The sequence below is a fragment of the Rhinopithecus bieti genome, unplaced genomic scaffold (assembly GCF_001698545.2).
Source record: "Rhinopithecus bieti isolate Rb0 unplaced genomic scaffold, ASM169854v2 scaffold_33940, whole genome shotgun sequence".
NCBI classification, from domain to species: Eukaryota; Metazoa; Chordata; class Mammalia; order Primates; family Cercopithecidae; genus Rhinopithecus; species Rhinopithecus bieti.
In genome coordinates this window covers 801,456-825,550 of record NW_016814565.1, presented here as the reverse complement: position 1 = coordinate 825,550, position 24,095 = coordinate 801,456, and the positions used below count along the sequence as shown (strand labels likewise).

Here is a 24,095-nt window from a genome sequence, read left to right as displayed (position 1 = left end):
TTTTTTTTTTTTTTTTTTGAGATATATTTTCAAGACAGCTTTTCCTGAAGTGTGAAGATGGAAAATCCAGTAGAGACAAGAAGCTGGTGATGCAGGCATTGCAGGCATATATCAGAATGCAGTTCAGAATGGCTTTGCCAAAATAACTCTATAGGAAGTTATCCATATTGAAAGGAACACTAATAGTAGCTCTGAAAATTATATTCCATCTACATTCCATTTCCTACAGAATTCTACTGGGACTGCATGCTCAGGTGGAATATTAGGCTGCACTAAGGCCATGTGGGATTTTAGGAGAGACACTGACATTTCCTTTAGTGCTCCATGGTGAGAAACTGGATCTGGAACATACCTGGTTTATTTGGATTTCATGGTATAAATCTAACGTCTGAATCTTAAAAAGTGGCTTCCTCAGTTGTGCTGATGGACATGTTCTTCCTTGCCATATGGAAATTGAAACATGTTTGTCATTTTGACAGGAGTACAAAATTTCAAGCTTTGAGCAGAGGCTGATGAATGAAATAGAGTTTCGCTTGGAACGTACTCCTGTTGATGAATCAGATGATGAAATTCAACATGATGAGATCCCCACGGGCAAGTGTATTGCTCCCATCTTTGACAAGAGACTCAAGCACTTCCGGGTCACAGAAGGCTCTCCAGTCACATTCACCTGCAAAATTGTTGGGATACCTGTTCCAAAGGTAGGGGAAGATGACAAGCCAGTTGGCCACCTAACAGCATGGAACTATAGACAGTGCCTTCAAGAAGGTCTTTAAAAAATATACACAATGTTTTTTCTTCTTTTTTGTATTTGTTATTGATATAGTTATACATGTTTTAGGGTATATGCGATATTTTATACTTGTATACAATGTGTAATGATCAAATCAGGATAACTGGGATATCCATCACTCAAACATTTATCTTTTTTGTGTATTAGGAACGTTACAATTTTTCTCTTCCAGCTATTTTGACATATACAACAAGTTATTATTAACTATAATTTTTCCACTATACTATCAAGTACTAGAACTTATTTCTTCTAACTGTACGTTTTCACCCATTAACCAACCTCTCTTCATTCCCTTCTCCCATCTACCCCTCCCAGCCTGTGGTAACCACCATTTTACTTACTATCTCCATGAGATCATTTCCTTTAGCTCCCACATATAAGTCAGAACATGCAATACATGTCTTTCTGTGCCCAGCTTACTTCACTTAACATAGTGACTTCCAGTTTCATCCATTTTGCTGCAAATGATGGGATTTCATTCATTCTTTTTATAGCAGAATAATATTCCATTGTGTATAGATACCCCATTTTCTTTATGTATTCATCCATTGATGGACACATAGGTTGATTTTGTAACTTGGCTATTGTGAATAGTGATGCAATAAATACAGGAATGCAGATATCTCTTCAACATACTGATTTCCTTTCTTTTGGATATATATCCAGCAGTGGGATCACTGGATCATATGGTAGTTCTATTTTTAGTTTTTTGGAGAAAACAGTCTCCATACTGTTTTCCATAACAGCTGCACTACTTTACATTTCCACCAATGGTGTATGAGGGTTCCCCTTTCTCCACATCCTCACCAGCATTTGTTATTTTTTTTTTTTTTTTTTGTCTTTTTGGTAATAGCCATTCTAACTCTGCTGAGATGATATTTCTTGGGGTTTGATTTGCATTTTCCTGTTGATTAGTAATGTTGAACATTTTTTCATACACCTGTTGGCCATTTGTATGTGTTCTTTTGAGAAATATCTATTCAGGTCTTTTGTGTGTATGTGTGAGACAAAGTCTCACTTTGTCCCCCAGGCTGGAGTGCAGTGGCACAGTCTCGGCTCACTGCAACCTCCGCCTCCCAGGTTCAAGCGATTCTCGTGCCTCAGCCTCCTGAGTAGCTGGAATTACAGGCGCCCGCCACCATGCCCAGCTAATTTTTGTATTTTTAGTAGAAATGGGGTTTCACCATGTTAGCCAAGCTGGTCTCAAACTCCTGACCTCAGGTGATCCACCCTGGAGACCCCAGCCTCCCAAAGTGCTGGGATTACAGGCGTGAGCCACTGCGCCCAGCCTATTGAGGTCTGTTGCCCATTTTTAACAGTCTTGATTTTGGTTTTTGGTTTTTGCTATTGAGTTGTTTGGGTTCCTTATATATTCTAGTTAGTAATCCCTTGTCAGATGAATACTTTGCAAATATTTTCTCCCATTCTGTAGGTTGTCTCTTCACTTTGTTAATTGTTTCCTTTGCTGTGCAGAAGCTTTTTACTTGCAGTAATCCCATTTATCTATTTTTGCCTTTGTTGTCTGTGCTTTTAAGGTCTTACCCCAAAAAAATTTGCTTAGACCAATATCCTATAGTGTTTCCCCATTGTTTTCTTCTAGTAGTTTCATAGTTTCAGGCCTGGCATTTAAGTCTTTAATGTATTTAGAGTGGATTTTTTTTATCTGGTGAAAGGTGAGGATCTAGTTTCATTCTTCTCCATGTGGGTATTCAGTTTTCCTAGCACCATTTATTGAAGAGACTATCCTTTCTCTGGATATATGTTCTTGGTGACCTTGTCAAAAATGAGTTGGCTATAAATACATGGATTTATTTCTGGGTTCTCTATTCTGTTCCATTGGTCTATGTGTCTATTTGTACGCCAGTACTGTGGTGTTTTGGATACTATAGCTTTATAGTATAATTTGAAATCAGGTAGCATAATGCCTCCAGCTTTGTTCTTTTTGCTCAGGATTGCTTTGGCTATTTGTGGTCTTTTGTGATTCCATATGAATTTTAGAATTGCTTTTTCTATTTCTTTTTTTTCTTTTTCTTTTTTTTTTTTTTTTTGAGACAGGGTCTCGCTCTATTGCCCAGGTTGGAGTGCAGTGGTGAGATCTCTGCTCACTGCAACCTCCACCTCCCAGGTTCAAGTGATTCTCCTGCCTCAGACTCCCGAGTAGCTGGGATGACAGCTGTGTGCCACTAAGCCTGGCTAATTTTTGTACCTTTAATAAAGATGGGATTTCACCATGTTGGCTGGGCTGGTCCTGAACTCCTGGCCTCAAGTGATTCACCCACCTTGGCCTTCCAAAGTGCTGGGAATACAGGCGTGAGCCACCATTCCCAGCCTGTTTTTTCTGTTTCTGCAAAGGATGTCATTGGTATTTTGATAGGGATTGCGTTGACTCTGAAGATCACGTTGAGCAGTATAGACATTTTAACAATGTTAATTCTTCCAATTCGTGAACATGGGATATCTTTCCATTTGTGTGTGTGCCGTCTTCTATTTCTTTCAGTGTTTTATAGTTTTCCTTGTAGAAAGCTTTCACTTCTTTGGTTAAATTTATTCCTAGGCTTTTATTTATTTATTTTTGTAGGTATTGTATTGCTTTCTTAATTTCTTTTCAGATTGATTGCTGTTAGTGTATAGAAACGCTACTGATTTTGTATGTTGATTTTGTATTAGGCAACTTTACTAAATTTGTTTACCCTAAGAGGTTTTTGATAGAGCCTACATTTTTCTAAAACATAAGATCATGTCATCTGCAAGCAAGGATAATTTGACTTCTTCCTTTTCAGTTTGGGTACCCTTTATTTCTTTCTCTTGCCTAATTACTCTGGCCAGGACTTTTAGGCCTATGTTGGATAAAAGTGGTGAAAGTGGGCATCTTTGTCTTGTTCCTGATCTTAGTGTAAAGACTTTCAATTTTTCCCTGTTCTGTACTATATTAGCTGTGGGTTTGTCATATATGACTTTCATTGTGTTGTGTTCCTTCTGCACTCAATTTGTTGAGGGTTTTTTCATCATAAAGAGGTGCTGAATTTTATTGAGTGCTTTTTCATTGTCTATTGAAATGATCATATGGTTTTTGTCTTTGATTCTGTTGATGTGATGTGTCGTGTTTATTGACTTGCCTATGTTGAATCATCCTTGCAGAGCTGAGATGAATCACACTTGATCATGAAGAATAATCTTTTCAATGTGTTGTTGAATTCAGTTTGGTAGTACTTTGTTGAGGATTTTTGTACCTATGTTTATCAGGAATATTTACTTGTTGTCTTGTTGTTGTTGCTGTTGTTGTTGTTGGGTCTTTGGTTTGAGTATCAGGATAATGCTGGTCTTGTAGAATGAGTTTGGAAGTATTACCTCCTCTTTAATTTTTTGAAATAGTTTGAGTAGAATTGATATTAGTTCTTCTTTAAATATTTGGTAGAATTCAACAGTGAATCCATTAGGCCCTGGGCTTCTCTTGGATGGGAGACTTTTTCATTACTGCTTCAATCTCATCACTCATTATTGGTCTGGTCTGTTTAGGTTTTCTATTTCTTTGTAGTTTAGTCTTCGTAGGTTGTATGTGTCCAGGAATTTGCCAATTTCTTCCAGGGTTTGCAATTTGCTGGCATATAGTTGTTCACAATAGTCTCTAGTGATCATTTGTATTTCTGTGGTATCAGTTGTATTGTCTCCTTTTTCATCTCTTATTTTACTTATTTGGGTCTTCTCTCTTCTCTGTTTCTTTCTTAGTCTAGCTAAATGTTTGTGAATTTTGTTTATCTTTTTAAAAAACCAACTTTTCATCTCTTGTATTTTTGGTCTTTTGTATTTTTTGTCTCAATTTTATTGATTTCTGCTTTGTATTTATTATTTCTTTCCTTCTACTAATTTTGGATTTGGTTTGTTCTTTGTTCCTTGAGATGCCTCTTTAGCTCATTTATTTGGAGTCTTTCTGGGTTTTTTTTATGTAGGAATTTATTGCTATAAACTTCCCTCTTAGTAAGAAAGTCTTATCAGACTCTAGTGAAGTAGCTACAGAGAGAATGAAAACCCATACCAGAAAATTAGCAAAGCCCAGATAATTTCACTTAAAAAAAAACCCCATCAGGAATGAGATCATTAAATAGTCAGGCTAAAAAGAAATCAGACTTATGGGTAAGTTCAAATTTTAATAAAAGTTTAAAATAAGTGTCTTAGTCACAATGCTATATTTTGGGCTATTGATTTTCATAGCCATCAAACTCACCAAACTGATATTTTTCTGTCTACTTAATACCTATTTAATATCCACAGGGTACCTGTTCTTGTACAAAGTGAGCTATATTTGTAGCATTAGTATTAGGTTGGTAAATGCTAAAAATGTCATATCGTTATCACTGGATGCTGAAAAATCACATCAATCAGCAGATTTTTTGGCAGTCAGCTGAGAGAAGGATTTACACCCAGCATGGTTTGTGGCAGAGAATCTCTCTGCTCTTCTTTCATAAACATTAGCATAGTGTTATCATGTATGGTTAGGTAACCAGGAAAAGTAGAGGAGGACAGCTGCAGCCAGTACTTTATCTCCTCTGTCTCTGAGAGATCTCCTTCACACATGCAAAAGTTAACATGAGATATATAGATAGATGTGTATGTGCACACACACACACGTATACACACACACACACACACACACATAGATATTTACATTTTGGCTGGATGAGAAATTTAGCAAGTTAATCCTAGCTTCATTCCATTTAGTGCAACAAGCCATACTAACCTTTCAAGCAAGGTGACTTATTCTAAGTGCTGAGATCTGCAACTTCAGGAGACTTGAACTTGTAAATAAGATAATGAGAAAATATCCAGTCTCCTGGTTTTCATTATTTTGTTTCTGAAGACATGTCCATTCCTTAGGGTGGTTTTTAAAACTAAATATGAAGTACAAGAAAATCATCAAAACTTCATCTTAGTCCTAAATTATATTGGATTCTTTACCTAAATAATAACATTTAATGTTAAATAGTATTATATAGGTACAAGTGGAGGGGCATATTATACAGTCATTTTTAATATGTTTTATAACTTTTTTTCCAAGTGCTTCATAAAGTATGGGTCACTTAAAAGATGGCAGTTGTCCCTTGCCTCACCCCAGACCCTAGTTTATTAATCTCTAAAGATAAACAAAACAGTGTACATCTTGATAATTTTTCATTTCAGGTTTACTGGTTCAAAGATGGTAAGCAGATTTCTAAGAGAAATGAGCACTGCAAAATGAGGCGAGAAGGAGATGGGACATGTTCTCTGCACATTGAATCCACCACCAGTGATGACGATGGCAACTACACCATCATGGCAGCCAACCCCCAGGTGGAGACGCAGGGTTCTGCGCTGTGCTGCACTCTGAGGAAGGAGCGGTTGATGTCATTGTGAATGAGACCTTGAGAAGTGCGAGTTACTAAGGATTGCTGAGGAAAATGAATGAGAAGCATTGTGATTGTGTGTAACTAGGGCACAGCATCACAACTTAAAAGACTAGTTAGCCACTAACAGGTCACTCAATCCTTCAGCCTTTGTCAAGGGACAGCAGTACAATTTTTTCACTGTGTATACCTTGCAGACTTATTGAACTCAGTCTTGTGTTTCTCAACACATTGATTCTCTTGAAGAGTCAATCAATCATTATACCAATCATTCTATCAGGAATGATCTGTCATGTTTGCTCTTTAGCGAATAGGCAAATTACTTTGCAAAGGTTTGTGAATGTCCCTCAAACTCAGAATGTCCACATTTTTTGGATTGTTTTGTTTTTTAAACTTGGAAAGCCATAATCATCCACTTTCCTTTTCTGAATGAAGCCAAATCTTAAAACTCCCCTAAAAGATGTGGCAGAATAAACATCTGCAATTACTATTTGGGTAGGAAGTACAGAACTATAACATCCATTCCTACTGAAATGTTAGTTTTAAAGAGTCTCTGTTGAGGAACGTATGAAAATATTTGGCCATGCTTTTAAATTATGACTGCAAATAACGTTAAGTACATAAGAATTCAAATTTCTTTTACCTTTGTGCTGTTTATATCTCAGTTTAAAATGAAAGTCATTACCATACTCTTAAAATCTCTCCCCGGAATATTAACAGTGATTTAAGAAATCATATTTTATTGTTTTATTCCTCTCCTCCAAAGAAAACTCATAATAGCCAAAATTTCACAATGTTCTGGTCCAGTAAATTTTATGTACATTGAAAAAGTGTGAGATTCTTCTTATTTTAATCTTGTTCATTTTCTGTTTGTCAGGGGAGAATCAGCTGTTCTGGCCACTTGATGGTACAAAGTTTGCCCATTCGCAGTCGACTAACCTCTGCTGGTCAGTCTCACAGGTAAAGACAATAAGCATTCCCTTTCTCTAGGTCCTTCCCAAGCACCTCCCCACTATCATGAGCACCGAAGTACTGGATCCATGAATTCTTAATTAAGAGTAGTCCTTCACTTTCAGCATCAGCATCACCTGGGAGTTGGCTGGAAATGCAGAATCCCAGGCCCCACTCCGGATCTACTGACTCAGAATCTGCATTTTAACAGAATTCCCAGGTGATTCACAAGCACAGTAAAGTTTAACAAGCACTAGTCTCTGGGGTTTTTTTTTTTTTTTAAGTTTGATTTTTATTTTTTAGAGACAAAGTCTCACTTTGTTGCCCAGGCTGAAGTGCAGTCATGTGATCATAGCTCACTGCAATCTCAAACTCATGGGCTCAAGCCATCTTCCCATCTCAGCCTCCCAAGTAGCTGAGACTACAGACGCATGTCACCATGCAGGCTAAATTTTTCTATGTGTGTGTAGGGACAGGTGTCTCACTATCTTGCCTAGGTTTGTCTCACACTCCTGGCCTCAAGCAATCCTCCCGCCTTGGCCTCCCAAAGTGCTGGGATTACAAGCACAAGCCACCACTCCCAAGCTGGCATGCTTTTAATGGTTCAAAATTTGTAACCATCAGTAGCACCTGCACACATAATATGTAAATCAGACCCATTGAAGTAAGTTACCATCTTTTGTTTAATAAAACAGAAACCTTTAATGATTGAATGTATATTGATGGAATATTTTTGTTGTTGTCTTCAATGTAACAACTGGTTTTCTTCCTCTCTGATTTTACTAACCACTAAGAAGAAAGAGCCTGGCTCTCCACTTGAATCTTATGATGCCACAAAGTCTTAGCAAAGCATTCCATAGCTGCTGACGCAGAAGAATTAAATGTGACTTACCAAAGGAACAAAAATAGTGACCCATGTTTCAGATACAGTATTTCACCAGCATTGCAACTATACCTTCTTCTTCTTCTTTTTTTTTCTTTTCTTTTTTTTTTTTTTTTTTTTTTTTTTTTTTTTTGAGACGGTCAGTCTTGCCTTCTGGCCACGAGGCTCGGAGTTTCATTGGGCAGGATCTCAGCTCGACTGCAAGCTCCGACCTCCCGGGTTACGCCCATTCTCCTGCCTAGCCTCACGAGTAGCTGGGACTACAGGCGGGGCCGCGCACGTCGACCCAGTCATTTTTTTTTTTTGTTTTCTGTTGTCTTTTTTTCTATTTTTGATGTACGAGACAGGGCTTTCACCGTATCTAGCCAGGGATAGCGTCTCGAGTCTCGCTGGAGCCTCGTGCATCCGGACCCGTCTCGGCCTCCCCAAAGTGCTAGGATTACAGGCTTGAGCCACCCGCCCGCACCGGCCTCTTTTTTGTTTCTTTTTTTTTTTTTTGAGATGGGGTCTCACTCTGTCACCCAGGCCAGAATGCAGTGGTGCGATCTCAGTTCACTGCAACCTCCACCTCCCAGGCTCAAGTTATCCTCCCACCTCAGCCTTCCAAGTAATTGGGACCACAGATGTGCGCCACCATGCCCGGCTAATTTTTGTATTTTTCGTAGAGATGGGGTTTCACCGTGTTGCCCAGGCCGGTCTCAAACTCCTCAAGCAATCAACCTGCTTCAGCCTCTCAAAGTGCTAGGATTACAGGCTTGAGCCACCAAACCTGGCCCCCTCTACCTTTGCCTGCTCCTCCTCTTTCTCTTCCTCCTCCTCCTTTCTTTTTTAAGAACAGCTGTTACTGTTGGTCAGTCTTATCCAGTTTAAGTTCATACTCATCTTTAATGGTCTGCCATGATTTATAGCCAGGTTAAATTTTATTACTCAAAGACACAGGGATTGCAGCTGCCTTGCTCTGGGTAATAAACAGGACTTCTCTTTTGGCTCTTGTTTGAGGTTCAGATTGAATACTAATCTATTTGTTTATTTTGATGACTTTAGAACAACTGGTTGAACTCATAGCAAGGTGAGCTGAGCCCACTTAACCCAGAATGACAGAAAGAAGCTAAGCCTGTTTATTTGATTGCAGATCTCACAAGACAGTCCCACAGTCTGTGAGATACTTACCACTTTGTGTTTTACATCAGCTCCACACCATTATTTATTGTTTAAGCTCCAGCCTCCCCTTTCTCCCCTCAAAAAAAAAAAAAATCTGTTCTCTAGGTCCTGTAGCCATGCCTAAATGCCTATCATCATAAATTTGTAAACTTATTTCTATGTTTAATATCTGAACATGCTTGTTCTTATAGGGGAAGATCCCGAGTGCAAGAAAGAGACAAAGAGCCCCTACAGGAACGCTTTTTCCGACCACACTTCCTGCAGGCTCCTGGGGATATGGTAGCTCACGAGGGGCGCCTCTGTCGGCTGGACTGTAAGGTAGACTCCGGCACCCATCCTTGGTTCCAGATCTGTTCATATTTTGTATTTGTTTGCATTCATTTTTGTTTGTATTTGTTTTGTGGGTTTCTTTTTTCAGGAAAGATGAGATGGGGAAGGGAGAGAGATCACTTTTTTTTTTTTTATCATAAAGCTTGTTTGGAGTATTTAATGTCAGATGAAATTATTTTATGAAATTTTGAATCGTTATATATTAATAAAAATTACATTGGTGTTATATCAAGTTAATTGCATTTTTAGAAGATAACCGAAGAGGTGATACACAGTAGTTTTCCCTTATCTGAAGGACACGCGTTTCAAGCCCCGCTGTGAATGCCTGAAACTTTAGGTAGTACTGAGCCCTATATATAGTATTTTTTAAATTTGATAACCAAGACAGCTACTAAGCATCTAATGGGCAAGTAGCATAGACGGTGTGAACACAGTGGACAAATGGGTGATTCATACCCTGGATAGGATGGAGTAAGACGGCATGAGATTTCATCATGCCACTCAGAACGAAACACAACTGAAAACTTAGAAATTTTATTTCTGAAATTTTTCATTTAATATTGTCAGACTGTGGTTGACCTCAGGTAACTGAAACTTTAGATAAAAGGAGGACTACTATAATTCAGACATTTGCATCTACGCCTTTTAAGAATTCTAGAATGCTATGGAAGATTTAGATACAAGACTTTTCATTTGGTGTCTGGAAAGTGATAAAAACTATAAAGCCATATGGTGTGATTTTCACATCCTTGAAGTGAATTGTTGGACGTGTGGCCTTTGAAAATGTATAGACGAAAATATGGCTCCAAGGTAGTATATGAGAACAAAAGCTGGTTTCCCATACTAATCAACCTCCTTTACCTTTAGCTATTCTACATTCTCATTTTTTGACCAGGGTTTAGTTGAGCAGCGTGGATATCTCTCCGTATGAAGAGAAGCTTACATCACCCTTTCTGCCCCATAGATGCAAAATGCTATGGAAGACTTAGTTGCAAATTAGCCAAAGCTTGAGATTAAGCATCCATAAAGGGTCCACTTCTATCTATGCTATCTATGGTTCTTCTTCTCTTTGTGGCTGCCTAAATAATATTCAGATTGATTATTACATCCCCCTCCCTAAACTCTGAAAGATTCCCATGCCTGGGTCCCATCCCTAGAGATTCTGATTTATGGTAAAAGGGCACCAGGATTTTTAAACACCTCCCACATGATTGTAATATACAGCAAGGTTCAAGAACTCTGGTTTAATATCTGGCCTTTCATCATCCTCAGCAAACTAACATAGGAACAGCAAATCAAACACCGCATGTTCTCACTCATAAGTGGGAGTTGAACACTGAGAACACATGGACACAGGGAGGAGGCATACCATGCCCTGTTGGGGACACGGGAGGGGTGAGGGGAGGGAACTTAGAGGACAGCTCAATAGGTGCAGCAAACCACTGTGGCACATGCATACCTATGTAACAAATCTGCACGTTCTGCACATGTATCCTGTCTTTTTGTTTTGGTTTTTTGGGATTTTTTTTTTTTTTTTAGAAAAAATAAATCTGGCTTTTCTCTTGGCTGTTAGGTATGTAAGCAGTATATCGTCTCTGAAATTGATGCTGCAGGCCTATTGTATCTATTTCGCTTTTTAATTCTTATTTATTCTAATCTAGAGTATAATCACATAGGTTAACCATGATGTCAACTGTGATCAAAGTACCATACAGTTCAAATTCATGCAGCCGTTTATTCAGACCCTTCTTTTCTCTCGATGCCCCTACAGAGAGCTTTCTCATCACTCCATGTTTTCTCTCACTGTCTGTTTGGTGTCAAGCAAGGATAAAGAATTCAGCCATCAAATAAATGTGCCTGTCATCAGTCATTTGCCTCAGCTGTCCTGTTGTTTATTAGGTGAGTGGTTTACCGCCCCCGGAGCTGACGTGGCTACTCAATGGCCAACCTGTGCTACCAGATGCCTCCCACAAGATGCTGGTCAGGGAGACCGGAGTCCACTCTCTGCTCATTGACCCTCTCACTCAGCGCGACGCAGGGACCTATACGTGCATCGCTACCAACAAAACTGGGCAGAATTCTTTTAGTCTGGAGCTCTCTGTAGTAGGTAAGGTTTGCTGCTGGGACCCCTAAACAAAACTTCCTCCAAAGTCATTGCCCAAATAGGCAGAGCCTCTGCCAGAATTCCTTCATCCTTTGCCCAGCTAACTCCAATCTCAATTTCCCCTTCACTGTGGTAGGGTTGGTATTTCCCACATCACTTTCAAAACCATGCCAGTAATCTAAAATCATAACCTGATACCATGTGCATAATACCCGTTAAATAAATGAGAGCCATTGTAATCATCAATCAATCCATCCATCCATTAGCTGTCACTAAATTCCAGTTACTTGCCCTGCAGTCTATCATTCCTGGAACATACCAGGCTCTTTGTCCCCGGTCTAAGCTTTCATGCCTTTGCACCAATGATCCCTCTACCAGAATCTCCTTTTCTGCCTGGCAACTTCCTACTCATTCTGTAAGGCCTAACTGAAATGTCACCGCCAAGTACAGTGAATCCACCAGGCACAACTACCCCTTCCCAGCCGAACAACCATAAAGTGTTTCTATAGCACTCAGAAAAGGAGAGATTCACAGAGTACGTAGGGCCTTCTGTGTAACTGTTAATTCTTTGCCTCCCTGAAGAGATGCTGAGCTCCTGAGGTCAGAGACTGTGGCTCGTCTTGCGCATCTCCAGTGCCTCTGTCTCTCTTCTGCGTATCTCAGTGCCTGGAACGTGGAAGGTGCCCAAGAAATATTGAATCAATATCTAAACAAATGAAACTTTATATTCTTAGATGATGTGAACAAAACACTGTAATGCCTATCCATAAGGATAACAAGACATTGTCATCTGGGAGGTGCCAGCCTTGCAGAGCAGTAGTCCAACCAGAAGTAAATTTCAGAATGCAGGAATTCTGGTACTGGGCTTCCTCCTGCTCTCGGTGTGACCCTTTAAGAAAATCAGGGTGTGGGGCACGGTGGCTCACGCCTGTAATCCCAGCATTTTGGAAGGCTGAGGCAGGCGGATCACCTGAGGTTAGGAGTTCAAGACCAGCCTGGTCAGCATGGCGGAACCCCATCTCTACTACAAATACAAAAATTAGCTGGGTGTGGTGGCGCACACCTGTAATCCCAGCTACTAGGGAGGCTGAGGTGGGAGAAATCACTTGAACCTGGGAGGGGGAGGTTGCAGTCAGCCAAGACTGCACCACTGCACTCCAGCCTGGGTGACAGAGCAAGACTCCATCTCAAAAAAAAAAAGAAGAAGAAGAAAGAAGAAGAAATCAGGGTGCCTTCAGCATGCTAATCCTCGCTCTAGGCTAGTGGCAGTTTTCCCTGTATATCTTTTTTCTTTCCTCACTTTTAATTTCTTCTCACCAATAAAATAGGAAAAACTCATTCTGCAAGAATACATTGATTTCAGGCTTTTACCTTTATTCCACTATTTTGCTAAAAAATATTGACTTTGGAACCCTAAGACATGAGGTACCTTTACCTAAATTTGTCCTGGCCAAATCTCTAAAAGCCTCCTTGGGAAGCACAGTCTTGTGTGTGTGTGTGTTTTAAATAGTATTATTCTGTAGGTGTCAGATTTTTGTGGAAAAACTATTATGTCTTCTACAAAATAAAACTCCTCCCCCCCCAAAATCTGTTTTAGTAAATAGAATATATGGTTTCTCAAAATCTACTATACTGTTGAGATATAAAAGAAATTCCTTTAATTCCACCATTCCTGGCATTTGCATCCCGTGTGTATGACCCAGATCCTCAAGTATTGCCTCTCTTGGGATGTGCAGAGATGGTTGCCCCATTTCTTTTAGTTTTTTAAACCATTTTTGAAGCTCTTATCAAGGCAGCGATCCTCACTAAGAGACATGAGGAGTGTTCTGACCAGGAGGTAAGGTGGGTGCATGCCCGCTGTGCTAAATTCCAGAACTGTGGTGAGTGTGAGGCATGAACCTCAAAGTACTTACTATTCAAATAAGAATGACCCTTCTCCACCAGGCACAGTGATTCACGCCTGTAATCCCACCACTTTGCCAGGCCAAGGCAGGTGGATCACCTGAGGTCAGGAGATCGAGATCAGCCTGGCTAACATGGTGAAACCCCATCTATCTTAAAATGACAAAAAAATAGCCAGGCATGGTGGTGCACACCTGTAGTCCCAGCTACTGGGGAGGCTGAGGTTGGAGAATCACCTGAACCCGGTGGGGAAGGGACGCGGGCAGAGGTTACAGTGAGCTGAGATTGCACCACTGCACTCCAGCCTGGGTGACAGAGCAAGACTCCAAAAAAAAAAAAAAAAAAAAAAAGAAAAAAAGAGAAAAAGAATGACCCTTTTCTTGCTCAGCCAAAGAGGTGAAGAAAGCACCAGTGATCCTGGAGAAACTACAGAACTGCGGTGTTCCCGAAGGCCACCCCGTGAGACTGGAGTGCCGCGTGATAGGCATGCCCCCACCTGTGTTCTACTGGAAGAAAGACAATGAGACCATCCCTTTCACCAGAGAGAGGATCAGGTACAGATTTTGCACATTTTTTGTCCCATGTCTTCATTTATATTAGGACCTAGAAAAGCTCTTTGAAGTAAAAAAACTAAAACAAAATAAAACATCAAGGCAGTTATACTCCTTTTCCATCCATCACTAAATGGTTGTTTTTAAGGTAAGCTTAAGGACCCAGTTTCTTAAACTGGGTACCTTGCTTAATCTTCCCTAACCAGGCCGGGTGCTGTGTGGCTCACGCTTGTAATCCCAGCACTTTGGGAGGCCAAGGAGGGTGGATCATGAGGTCAGCTCAAGACCATCCTGGCTAATACAGTGAAACCCCGTCTCTACTAAAAATACAAAAAATTAGCCAGGTGTGGTGGCGGGCGCCTGTAGTCCCAGCTACTCGGGAGGCTGAGGCGGGAGAATGGCGAGAACCCGGGAGGCGGAGCTCACAGTGAGCTGAGATTGAGCCACTGCACTCCAGCCTGAGCGACAGAGCAAAACGCTGTCTCAAAAAAAAATCTTCCCTAACCAACTTAGGGAAATGGCAATTAATTTGCCATTTTGGTTTTATCCTACAAGGGGACAAGTAAGTAAAGGTAGCTTCCGTACAAAACTTTCTACTGAAAATTATTTCTCCACAGTAAAATGAAATTGCCCCAGAGGATGTTGTAGCTGTTGGGTTTAAAGAATTTTGTCATCTAAAATATGTGTGCGTATTGTGTGTGTTGGGGTGTGGGGTGTGTATTTTCTCCAGTAAAACTTAAGCAAGAACAGAGAATAGTCTTGGGTTAACGCTCCAATCTAACAATGCAACATGTTAAACTAGATTAAACTATATACACTAAGTAAACTGAGGGTCTACAATTTTAAATATGTTTTTATTGGGCAAAAACAAAATCAATGTCTGGAAAGCTCATTCCCAGTTGAGGCTGACTGCTGGGGCTGGGTGATTGCTCAGCCCTGGACTCTGAGGACCAGCTCGGTTTAGTCACCACTTTCTGGGGAAGGCAGTGGCAGGGGAGGGAGGAGGAGTGACTGAGATGCTGCGGTGGGGAAAGCCTAAGACTCAGAGACCGCTGCCCATTCACTGCCCATTCGTCTTCCCCCTGCCTTTAATGAAAAGATGCCTGTCATTTTAATGTAAGCATAGGACATTCTGGCTGGGCACAGTGGCTCATGCCTGTAATCCCAACACTTTGGGAGGCCAAGGCAGGAGGATTGCTTGAGACCAGGAGTTCAAGACCAGCCTGGGCAACATAGCAAGACCCCATCTCTAAAAACAATTAATTGGCTAGGCATGGTGGCACACACCTGTAGCCCCAGCTACTCAGGAGGCTGAGGAGGGAGGATTGCTTGAGCTCAGGACTTGAAGGCTGCAGTGAGCCATGATCATGCCATTGTACTCCAACCTGGGGATAAGCAAAACTCAGTCTCAAAAGAAAAAAAGAATAGGATATTTTGATACTTTAAAGTCATAGTGATTAGCTTCTGAAAACCACACACCTAGGAACATCTGAATGGTCCTAAATAAATGCACGCATGCACACACACACACACACACAGAGAGAGAGAGAGAGAGAGAGAGAGAGAGAGAGAGTTGCTCCTCAACTTACGATGGACTTATCTGGATGTAACCCCATCATAAATTGAGGAGCATATGGAATGCAAGCATCCTAAGTCAGGAACTGCCTGTATATCACCATGATTATAACTGTGCTGTAAGTATTTACGGTTTTCATGTCCCTTACTTCTCTCACCTATATGCCTCTGCTCAGGACATTCCTTCTTTGGGAACTCTCTTCGCCTTCTCCCCTACCCACACGCTGCAGCCCACCTCTCTAATGTCTGTTATCCCTTAACACTCACCTCAAACATCATCTGTCTAAGGAAGAGCAGCGCCCCTGCTTCCTCCCCTGCTTGGTCCAGGACTGAGTTGATGTTCTTCTACCAGCAACTCTTGGACATAGTCACAATTGTTAGTATTGATGCTTTCATTCTCTCTCCCACAACTAGACTGTGAGCATCTTGAGGGATGAGACCGCGTCTCCTTTGTTTTCATATGTCCTGACTCATCACAACACCCAATGCCTTTCACCTGGTAGCATAGTATGTAAGATGAAGGATTTATGAACAAATGCATGAATTTCCACTGTTATTGCCTCACCTCACTAAACTACAGCAATAGCATGCTAATGTGTCTCTCTGCGGCCAGGCTCAAGCCCTATTCAATACACCTCCTCACCACTGTGAAGATGATCTTTTAAGAATGCAAACTGACAGGGTGCAGTGGCTTACGCCTGTAATGCCAGCACTTTGGGAGGCCAAGGCAGGTGGATCACCTGAGGTCAGGAGTTAGAGAGCAGCCTGGCCAACATGGCAAAACTCTGTCTCTGCTAAAAATACAAAAATTAGCAAGGCATGGTGACACATGCCTGTAATCCCAGCTACTTGGGAGGCTGAGGCAGGAGAATTACTTGAACCTGGGAGGCAGAGGTTGCACTGAGCTGAGATCACACCACTGCACTCCAGCCTGGGCTACAGAGTGAGACCTCGTCTCAGAAAAAAAAAAAAAAGAATACAAACTGATCATATCAGCTTCTGCTTAAAATACATCATTAGTTTCCCATAATCTGAGAGGAAGGGTCCCATCCCTTTACCATGGTGCACGTGACTGTCTCCCCTGCCTTCTTCCCAGTCCCCCCACTGGCCCGTACCCGGTGTGCACTCCAACCCCAGCTGTAAAGAACATGCCATGCTCCCTCCCACACCACCATGCCTTTGTGCAGGCTGTTCCACTACCTGGAACAACCACATCCCACCCTCCCTGTGAGTTTCCACTCAACCTTTGAGACTGAGCCGGAGCACATCTTCTGGGAAGTTTTCCCACCCTTGAATTGGCTGCATTATATTTCAGTGCTTGAGAAATAGATTGTTAAAGTAATCTCATTTTAGTCATCTCAGGTCTTTATACAGTGTTACATTTTTCTGTGAGCCTAACCTCACATATGCTTGTGCTTCTGAACATCCAGTATCTTCATGCTTCCTCCTTGATGACTGCGGCTTCCCAGAATAACCTTTTCCCCTCTGTCTTCTCCAGGCATCTTTCCCACAGCATTACTCTAGCATTTGCATTCTATTTATCTTTATTTCTACTTATTTATCTTTTATTATTTATTTTCCATTAAACTTAGGGATCCTTCTAGAGAAGGAATTTCTTTGGCTAGGTATGGTGGCTCACATCCATAATCCCAGCACTTTGGGAGGCCAAGGCGGGTGGACCACCTGAGGTCAGGAGTTCCAGACCAGCCTGGCTAACACGGTGAAACTCCATTTCTACTAAAAACAACAAAAAATTAGGCAGGCATGGTGGTGGGCATCTGTAATCCCAGCTACTTGGAAAGTTGAGGCACAAGAGTCTCTTGAACCCGGGAGGTGGAGGGTGCAGTGAGCCAAGATTATGCCACTGCATTCCAGCCTGGGCAACAGAGCAAGACTCTGTCTCAAAAAAAGAGAAGGAATTTTTGTCCTGTTCATCTTTACACCCTCAGCACCCAAGGCAACAGCACCCAGCATTTTCCCCAACATAGTATCCAGTAAGTGTTTACTAAAGAAATATATTGAAGAATGAATGGATTAATTAATTAGCTAATCAGAAGGTGAAGGTAGCCAATGTGTTAAATTAGTGAAATCGTGGTGGATATTTCATTACTTTATTCTTGTTGTACTTGTTATTAATTGATTTATTCTTGTTTATTCTTATTACTTTATAAATTCTTAGACATAATAACTTTCAATGAAAGGTAAACACTTATTCATCCTTTGAGCTCAGGAAGCTGTTGCTATTGTCCCTACCGTGCAAATGAGCTGTGACAGCCCCATAGGAGAGGTTGGAACTATGAGTGATAAGAGGGCCAGGCCAACAAGGGGTGTAGGGAACATGTGGCCCGATGTTTTTTGATCCATGGCTGCATATTGGAATCTCTGAGGTGTTTCCAAAAATCCTAATGCTTGGATCCCAGCCTTTGATTCTGATGGAATTACCTAGGATATGGCCTGGGATTCCAATATGCAGTCAAGGTGAAAAACTATTGATGTGGAGAAAAACAGAAGGAAACAGCAGGCTGGTTTCCTCCTAAACCTCATGAAGCTGGATGCTGCATGAGCCCGGCTGGTTACATTAGGAAATGCCATCTATGCTGCCAGTTCATCCACCCCCTGGCTCTATTTTGTCCTGCTTTCCCAGAGCATCCTAACAAAGTAATTGATGCAATGTCCAACCTTGTTTGGAAAAGAGAGCTTTCTGAACTTTGGTTGTGAAAAGTGGGGGTTCTGCTGGTGGGGAGCGCAACTTCAGTGGACTTGCAGCAGTGGGGAGGGCAAGAGCAGGTCTCAGCCCCAGCTGCCCCCTCCTCCTAGTATGATGAAGCTCACTGCTGCTCTTCTGTGACGTCTTCCACCTTCAAATTTGTCTTGATGTTTGCCTTAAGCTGAGTTCCCCCTTCTTCCTGGAACCCTAAATTTGACAAAGGCACTTCTGCCCCCAAATAAAATATAGGTATATTCTCTTTTTCTCCAGTATGCACCAGGACACAACAGGGTATGCCTGCCTTCTCATTCAGCCAGCCAAGAAATCAGATGCTGGATGGTACACGTTGTCAGCCAAGAACGAAGCCGGCATCGTGTCATGCACTGCCAGGCTGGATATATACGGTAAGTGTAATGCTGTCAGTTGAACATCTGCATGCAACTGATAGCTTAAAAATCTTTCTTTAAAGATAAGTGGGCCAGGCAAGGTAGCTCACGCCTGTAATCCCAGCACTTCGGGAGGCCGAGGCAGGCAGATCACCTGAGGTCAGGAGTTCAAGACCAGCCTAGTCAACATGGTGAAACCCCACCTCTACTAAAAATACAAAAATTAGCCAGGCATGGTGGCACATGCCTGTAATCCCAGCTACTCAGGTGACTGAAGCAGGAGAATCGCTTGAACCCAGGAGGCAGAAGTTGCAGTGACCCGAGATTGCACCACTGCACTCCAGCCTGGGTAACAGAGCAAGACTCTGCTTCTAAATAAATAAATAAATAAATAAATAAATAAATAAATAAATAAAATAAAGATAGATGGAGTATGCTTCCATAAATGAATTGGGTAGGCTATGCTATATTTTAGTGTTTAAGAGATAGATTTTAAAAGTCATCTCATCCTGGTTACCTCAGGGCATTATTTTTACATTTTACTATGAGCTTAACTTTCTTCCAAAAGAGAGCCTCTAATACCAGGAATTACAGCTAGTCCAGAGTTTGCAAGTGCTTGTGCTTCTGAACATCCAGTGTTTTCTTGCCATCTCCTTGCTACTGCGGGCCACCCACTGGAACTTCCCACTACCTGTGATCCCCCAGCAGAATTTTTGATACTCCTTTCATTTATTCATTTAACAAATGTGTATTGCTCCAATCCCCCAATCAGACTTCTCTAATAATAGAGAGCTGTCCTAATAATAATAATATCAAGTGACATTTGTAGAATGACACATAGGATCCCCTCTCTCTTCCAAAGGCGGGACCCAAAGTGATACCCTTAAATCTCCCAGACCCATGAGATTATTATAATTGTAGTTACCTTCATCTAAGGCTGAAGATTACATGAGAGTAACAACATTGTACAGGCTGTCCCACCACCTGGAACAGCCCGCCCCACCCTCCCTGTGAGTTTCCACTCAACCTTTTAGACCGAGCTGGAGCACGTCTTCTGGGAAGCTCCCCCACACTTGAATTGGCTGTGTTATATATTTATGGAAGGCTCAGAGAGGTTGGTGACTACAGCTAGGAAGCAAATCTAGGCCTTTGCATTGTTTCTTTGAACCACATTTCCAATTTTCAAAAGGATCCAAGAAATTAATTTTTATTTACGTATTTGTGTAGTCAATCCTACACTTTTGACATTAACTGGTATTTTGGAGACATATTTCTTAACCCAAAAGAGTGTTTCTTTTTTTTAATCCTTTTTTTAAAACCATAATTGATTAGAAAGTCTCACATTCAAAACTGGCTTAACCTGATTAACCAACATAATAAATAAGAGTAGCTCTGTCTATTGCCTGATAGACGTCTCTGCTATTTATGAGTACACAGCAGGTATTCCCTTTGTTTAGTACCATGCAGGAGGGGCCATTTTCCCTAGGTCTAGTTTTTGGAGAAAATATACAATTTTCTGGTTATTTTCCCTTATCCTACGACTTGAGAAGAAATTAAACTGTGAAGGAAGCAGACACTAATGTGCTTTTCCCTGGAAAAATCGGGGGAGAAAGAGGCCAATAGTGATAGATTCCTTAATCAAGGCTAAGTCCTTAACCATTTCCCAGTCTTCACCAAGTCAGAAGGCAGTAGGTCTCCAACTGAGAAACTCCCTACCAATAAGCCCTGAAACAGATGACTCTTGTGCCAATCCTGCCCTCCAGTGGCTGAGTTTCCAGGTCACTTTGTCCTGGCTCTCCTCTCCCTTTCGTTCCTGTCCTGCTTCCATAGCACCAACAACAGGCAGTGCTGTTTCCTCAGCTGGGACCTAGGATGGAGAAGGCGTGGAGGACCTGGGCTGGAATCAGTTCCCTTCCCCGCCACCACACTTCCTGCCTTTCTGAGGAATGGGGACACATAGGGCTCCCCTCTCTCTTCTCTCACTTCCTAATCCTGGGAACTGCAGTAGTCCAGTTACGATGTCAGAGAGAGCAGGGAAGGGCTAAGAGATGGAGGGGCTGGGAGGAGACACTGTGCAAGATCAGGCCTTACTGAGTGCCTGCTCTTTAGTGAAGCTGCTGTAGGTTTGGTCCCCAGATTTTATTTTCTGAATTCACTCAGAGGTATATAGACTGAAAAACTGAATCAAGATGATGAAATCAACAAAGGACCAATTTCTAAATCGGAATGCTAGAAAGGGGCACAGCTTTCCAGGACCCACAGCCTGAGAGTTCCCCACGTAGGGAACGCGCTTCTCCACATCAAAGTACCCAGAAACCTAATCAGAAGATTGCCTGGTAATTTCTGAATCAGGAACCACGGCAGAGACTATGAAGTTTGGATGGGTATCTCACTCGGGCCATGTTCAAACCTTAAAGTCATGTCTGCTAAACACAGCAGCACTTGGTGAACATAGAAACTCTAATAAATTATCTTTTGTCCCTGAACCATGGTTGATTGTACCTAAATTACTTTTCAGTCTTCTTGCTGTAACAATAGAACCTGATTAGGGAGATGGGTAGGTAGGTAATGGCTGATTGGGGTGATTAGGGTGTGAGGTAGGCACTGCGCAGGGTCAAACCCATTGTTTGGCTTTCATTTCTGCAGCTTTCTTATCTCTATCTTTTGAGGTGCCCTCTTTGAGAGACTACAACCCTCTGTACACTGCCCCTAACAGGCCTTCATGGTAGGCTGGTGGAAGGGGATAAGCTTGAGAAATCACCCTAGTCACTCACTCTTCCATCTTACAGAATTCTTTTTTTTTTTTTTTGAGATGGAGTCTCACTCTATCACCCAGGTGAAGTGGCATGCCTTGGCGTGATCTTGGCTCACCGCAACCGCCACCTCCTGGGTTCAAGTGATTCTCATGCCTCAGTTTCCTGAGTAGCTGGGATTAGAGGTGTACGCCACCATGTCCAGCTCATTTTTGTATTTAGTAGAAACTGGGTCTCACCATGTTGGCCAGGCTGGTCTTGAACTCCTGAGCTCAAGTGATGTGCCTGCCTCAGCCTCCCAAAGTGCTGGGATTACAGGCATGAGCCACTGTGCCTGGCCCCATCTTAGAGGAATTCTAATCTCTCACTTGTAGGATTCTAATATCTTACTGAATTAGAATCACAGATTTTGGATTTAGGGGCTTAAGACATTGCCAGCACAGTTTCCTTATTCCTGGCAGGGAAGGCTTTATTGTTCTCTTCTACAGATGAGGCAATTCAGACCCAGATATAGTTACATGCTTTACCAAGAATCTGCAGGGAGCATTGGGGTGAGAACCGAATGTGCCTCTACAGAGTACCTGCTGGACTGCATTCCTTTGATCATAACACATTATTTGGTCCATTTTCCAGCTCAGTGGCACCATCAGATCCCACCGCCCATGTCTGTCCGGCCCAGTGGCAGTCGCTACGGATCTCTCACCAGTAAAGGACTTGACATATTTTCTGCCTTTTCCTCCATGGAAAGCACGATTGTGTATTCATGCTCTTCTCGGAGTGTGGTGGAGAGTGATGAACTTTAAGAATGTCTGGGTGCCTGCTGTGTAACAGAGCGGACTGTGGAGGGGGAATGAGAACAAGCCAGACTTGGTGGTTTCCAAACAACTGAAGTTGAGTAAGTTCCCACGCTGCTGGACCTGTGGCAAGGAGTGCTTTGAACAAGTCAGCTAGGGATTCTTGCAGTCTCAGCTGAGGGAGAAAGGTAGGGCCGTGCCTTCTAAAGATTCCAACAGAGATGTGAGAAGATAATATAGATGAACCAAAGATGTCGCACAGTTGCCATCCACTGCTTTGGGAAAAAACCAGCATGCTCCCCTGCCCCCTGTTGTGTTAGGGATGTTTAGGTCATACTAGGAGCAATTAGGAGCAATATGCCTGGGCTGAGAGCAGTTAGGCAGTAGTGACCTTAGGATATAACTAACTCACCAAACAATGCCAAGGAGAAAGGTGGGGAGGTCACCATCACCTTTCAACGATTACATGTATAGCAGTAGTTTTGGTGAATTCACTAAATCAGCTTCCACTTAGCATTAGGAGGTCATGCCATACAACTCACGTATGCAGACAGACACTTTTGATTTGCATATCCTGGGTGTACTGAGCCACATAATAAGGTGTCAAAATGTGCTTGAGAGTCCAAAAACTCACTGAAACACTTGATATTGCACAGTGCACTTATTTTGTGGCCAAAACATGGCCTTACCAGCTTGTCTGCACCATTTTATTTTGGGTGGTGACTGGTTTTTTTCTGACTTTGCATATCCCTAGACACTAGAACTAAAGGATTGTTAATAAGCCAATCAGAAAGAAATCCTCTGCGGGGTCACTTTAAAAATTACTAGCTTCAACTGCCACTTACAAAATGTGCAAGAGTCATCATTTACCCATAAAATACACCTCATGCGCTCCTACCCCTCTCCCCAAAAGTCTGAAAGTGTAGGAGGAAGGAAGAGATACAAACAAGGAGAGGAAATGATGGCAGAGTGTTGTTTTTGTCACTTGCCCCAGCAGAGCAGTGGTTTTGGAAGGAGAGGTCTTTAATCGCTTTGAAATGCTTTGAGATCATTAGTCAAATTGCATTTTCTATGTAGAAAATATTCTGCTAAGTGGAAAAGTTGGGGGAAAGGGGAATATGCATCTTTATTCTAATCACCAATTCAAACCCTGCCTCTTAAGGAATTTTTAGACTTAAGTTCACTGTGATATCCCTAATGCCTAGAAGAGTACCTAGCACAAAGTAGACATTCAATAAATATTTGCTGGATGAATGAATCTTCTATTATTATGTCTATTATAAGAGAGCCTAATCTTATATTCTGCAGGAGTATACCACCCACACACCAGTCCAAACACTGCCATGATAGCACAGTTTGCTCTAGGCTGTCCAGGGAAATGAATTGCAGGTGTCTGTTATCAATTCCCTGTGCTCGAATCTCTGGTGCTATCTGTGCCAAGCACCCCCAGCTGGCATTGTATTTGTGTGAACAGATAGTAACTGCTTAGAAAAGCTTGAAACTTTCTTCACTTCAAGGCAAGAATTTCCAGCATAAAAATAAATTCATTCACTCGAGAAATCATTTGTATGTCTACTCTGTATGAGATGCTGTGCTAGATACTGAGGCAGATATAAAGATATGAATAAGTCACAGTCCCTACCCTCAGAGAGCTCACAACCTACTAGAGAAGGTAATATTTGAGGCATGCAGAATGCTGTCTCTTGAAGCAAAGTAGAAGTTTCTAGTGCTCTTCGTTCTATTTTTTCATAACTTTAAAAATCTTTTCAATCTTTATTTCTTAATAAAACAAAATGCCATAGGTTACATCCTCAAGCAATAACTATT

The 24,095-nt window shown here is 41.7% G+C and overlaps 1 protein-coding gene across 3 annotated transcripts in view; it reads left to right on the top strand.

Annotated features, from left to right (window-relative positions):
- MYPN (myopalladin) overlaps positions 1–23,828 on the top strand; it is a 102,934-nt gene extending 79,106 nt beyond the window's left edge. For all 3 annotated transcript variants that reach the window (XM_017851438.1, XM_017851440.1, XM_017851441.1), the window contains 8 exons: positions 480–701; positions 5,969–6,118; positions 7,049–7,131; positions 9,358–9,484; positions 11,396–11,603; positions 13,891–14,056; positions 18,606–18,739; positions 22,108–23,828. In XM_017851438.1, coding sequence (XP_017706927.1) covers positions 480–701; positions 5,969–6,118; positions 7,049–7,131; positions 9,358–9,484; positions 11,396–11,603; positions 13,891–14,056; positions 18,606–18,739; positions 22,108–22,277 — 1,260 coding nt within the window. In that variant the 3' untranslated portion in view covers positions 22,278–23,828. The remainder of the gene's footprint in view (positions 1–479; positions 702–5,968; positions 6,119–7,048; positions 7,132–9,357; positions 9,485–11,395; positions 11,604–13,890; positions 14,057–18,605; positions 18,740–22,107) is intronic.
- The last annotated feature ends 267 nt before the right edge of the window (positions 23,829–24,095 follow it).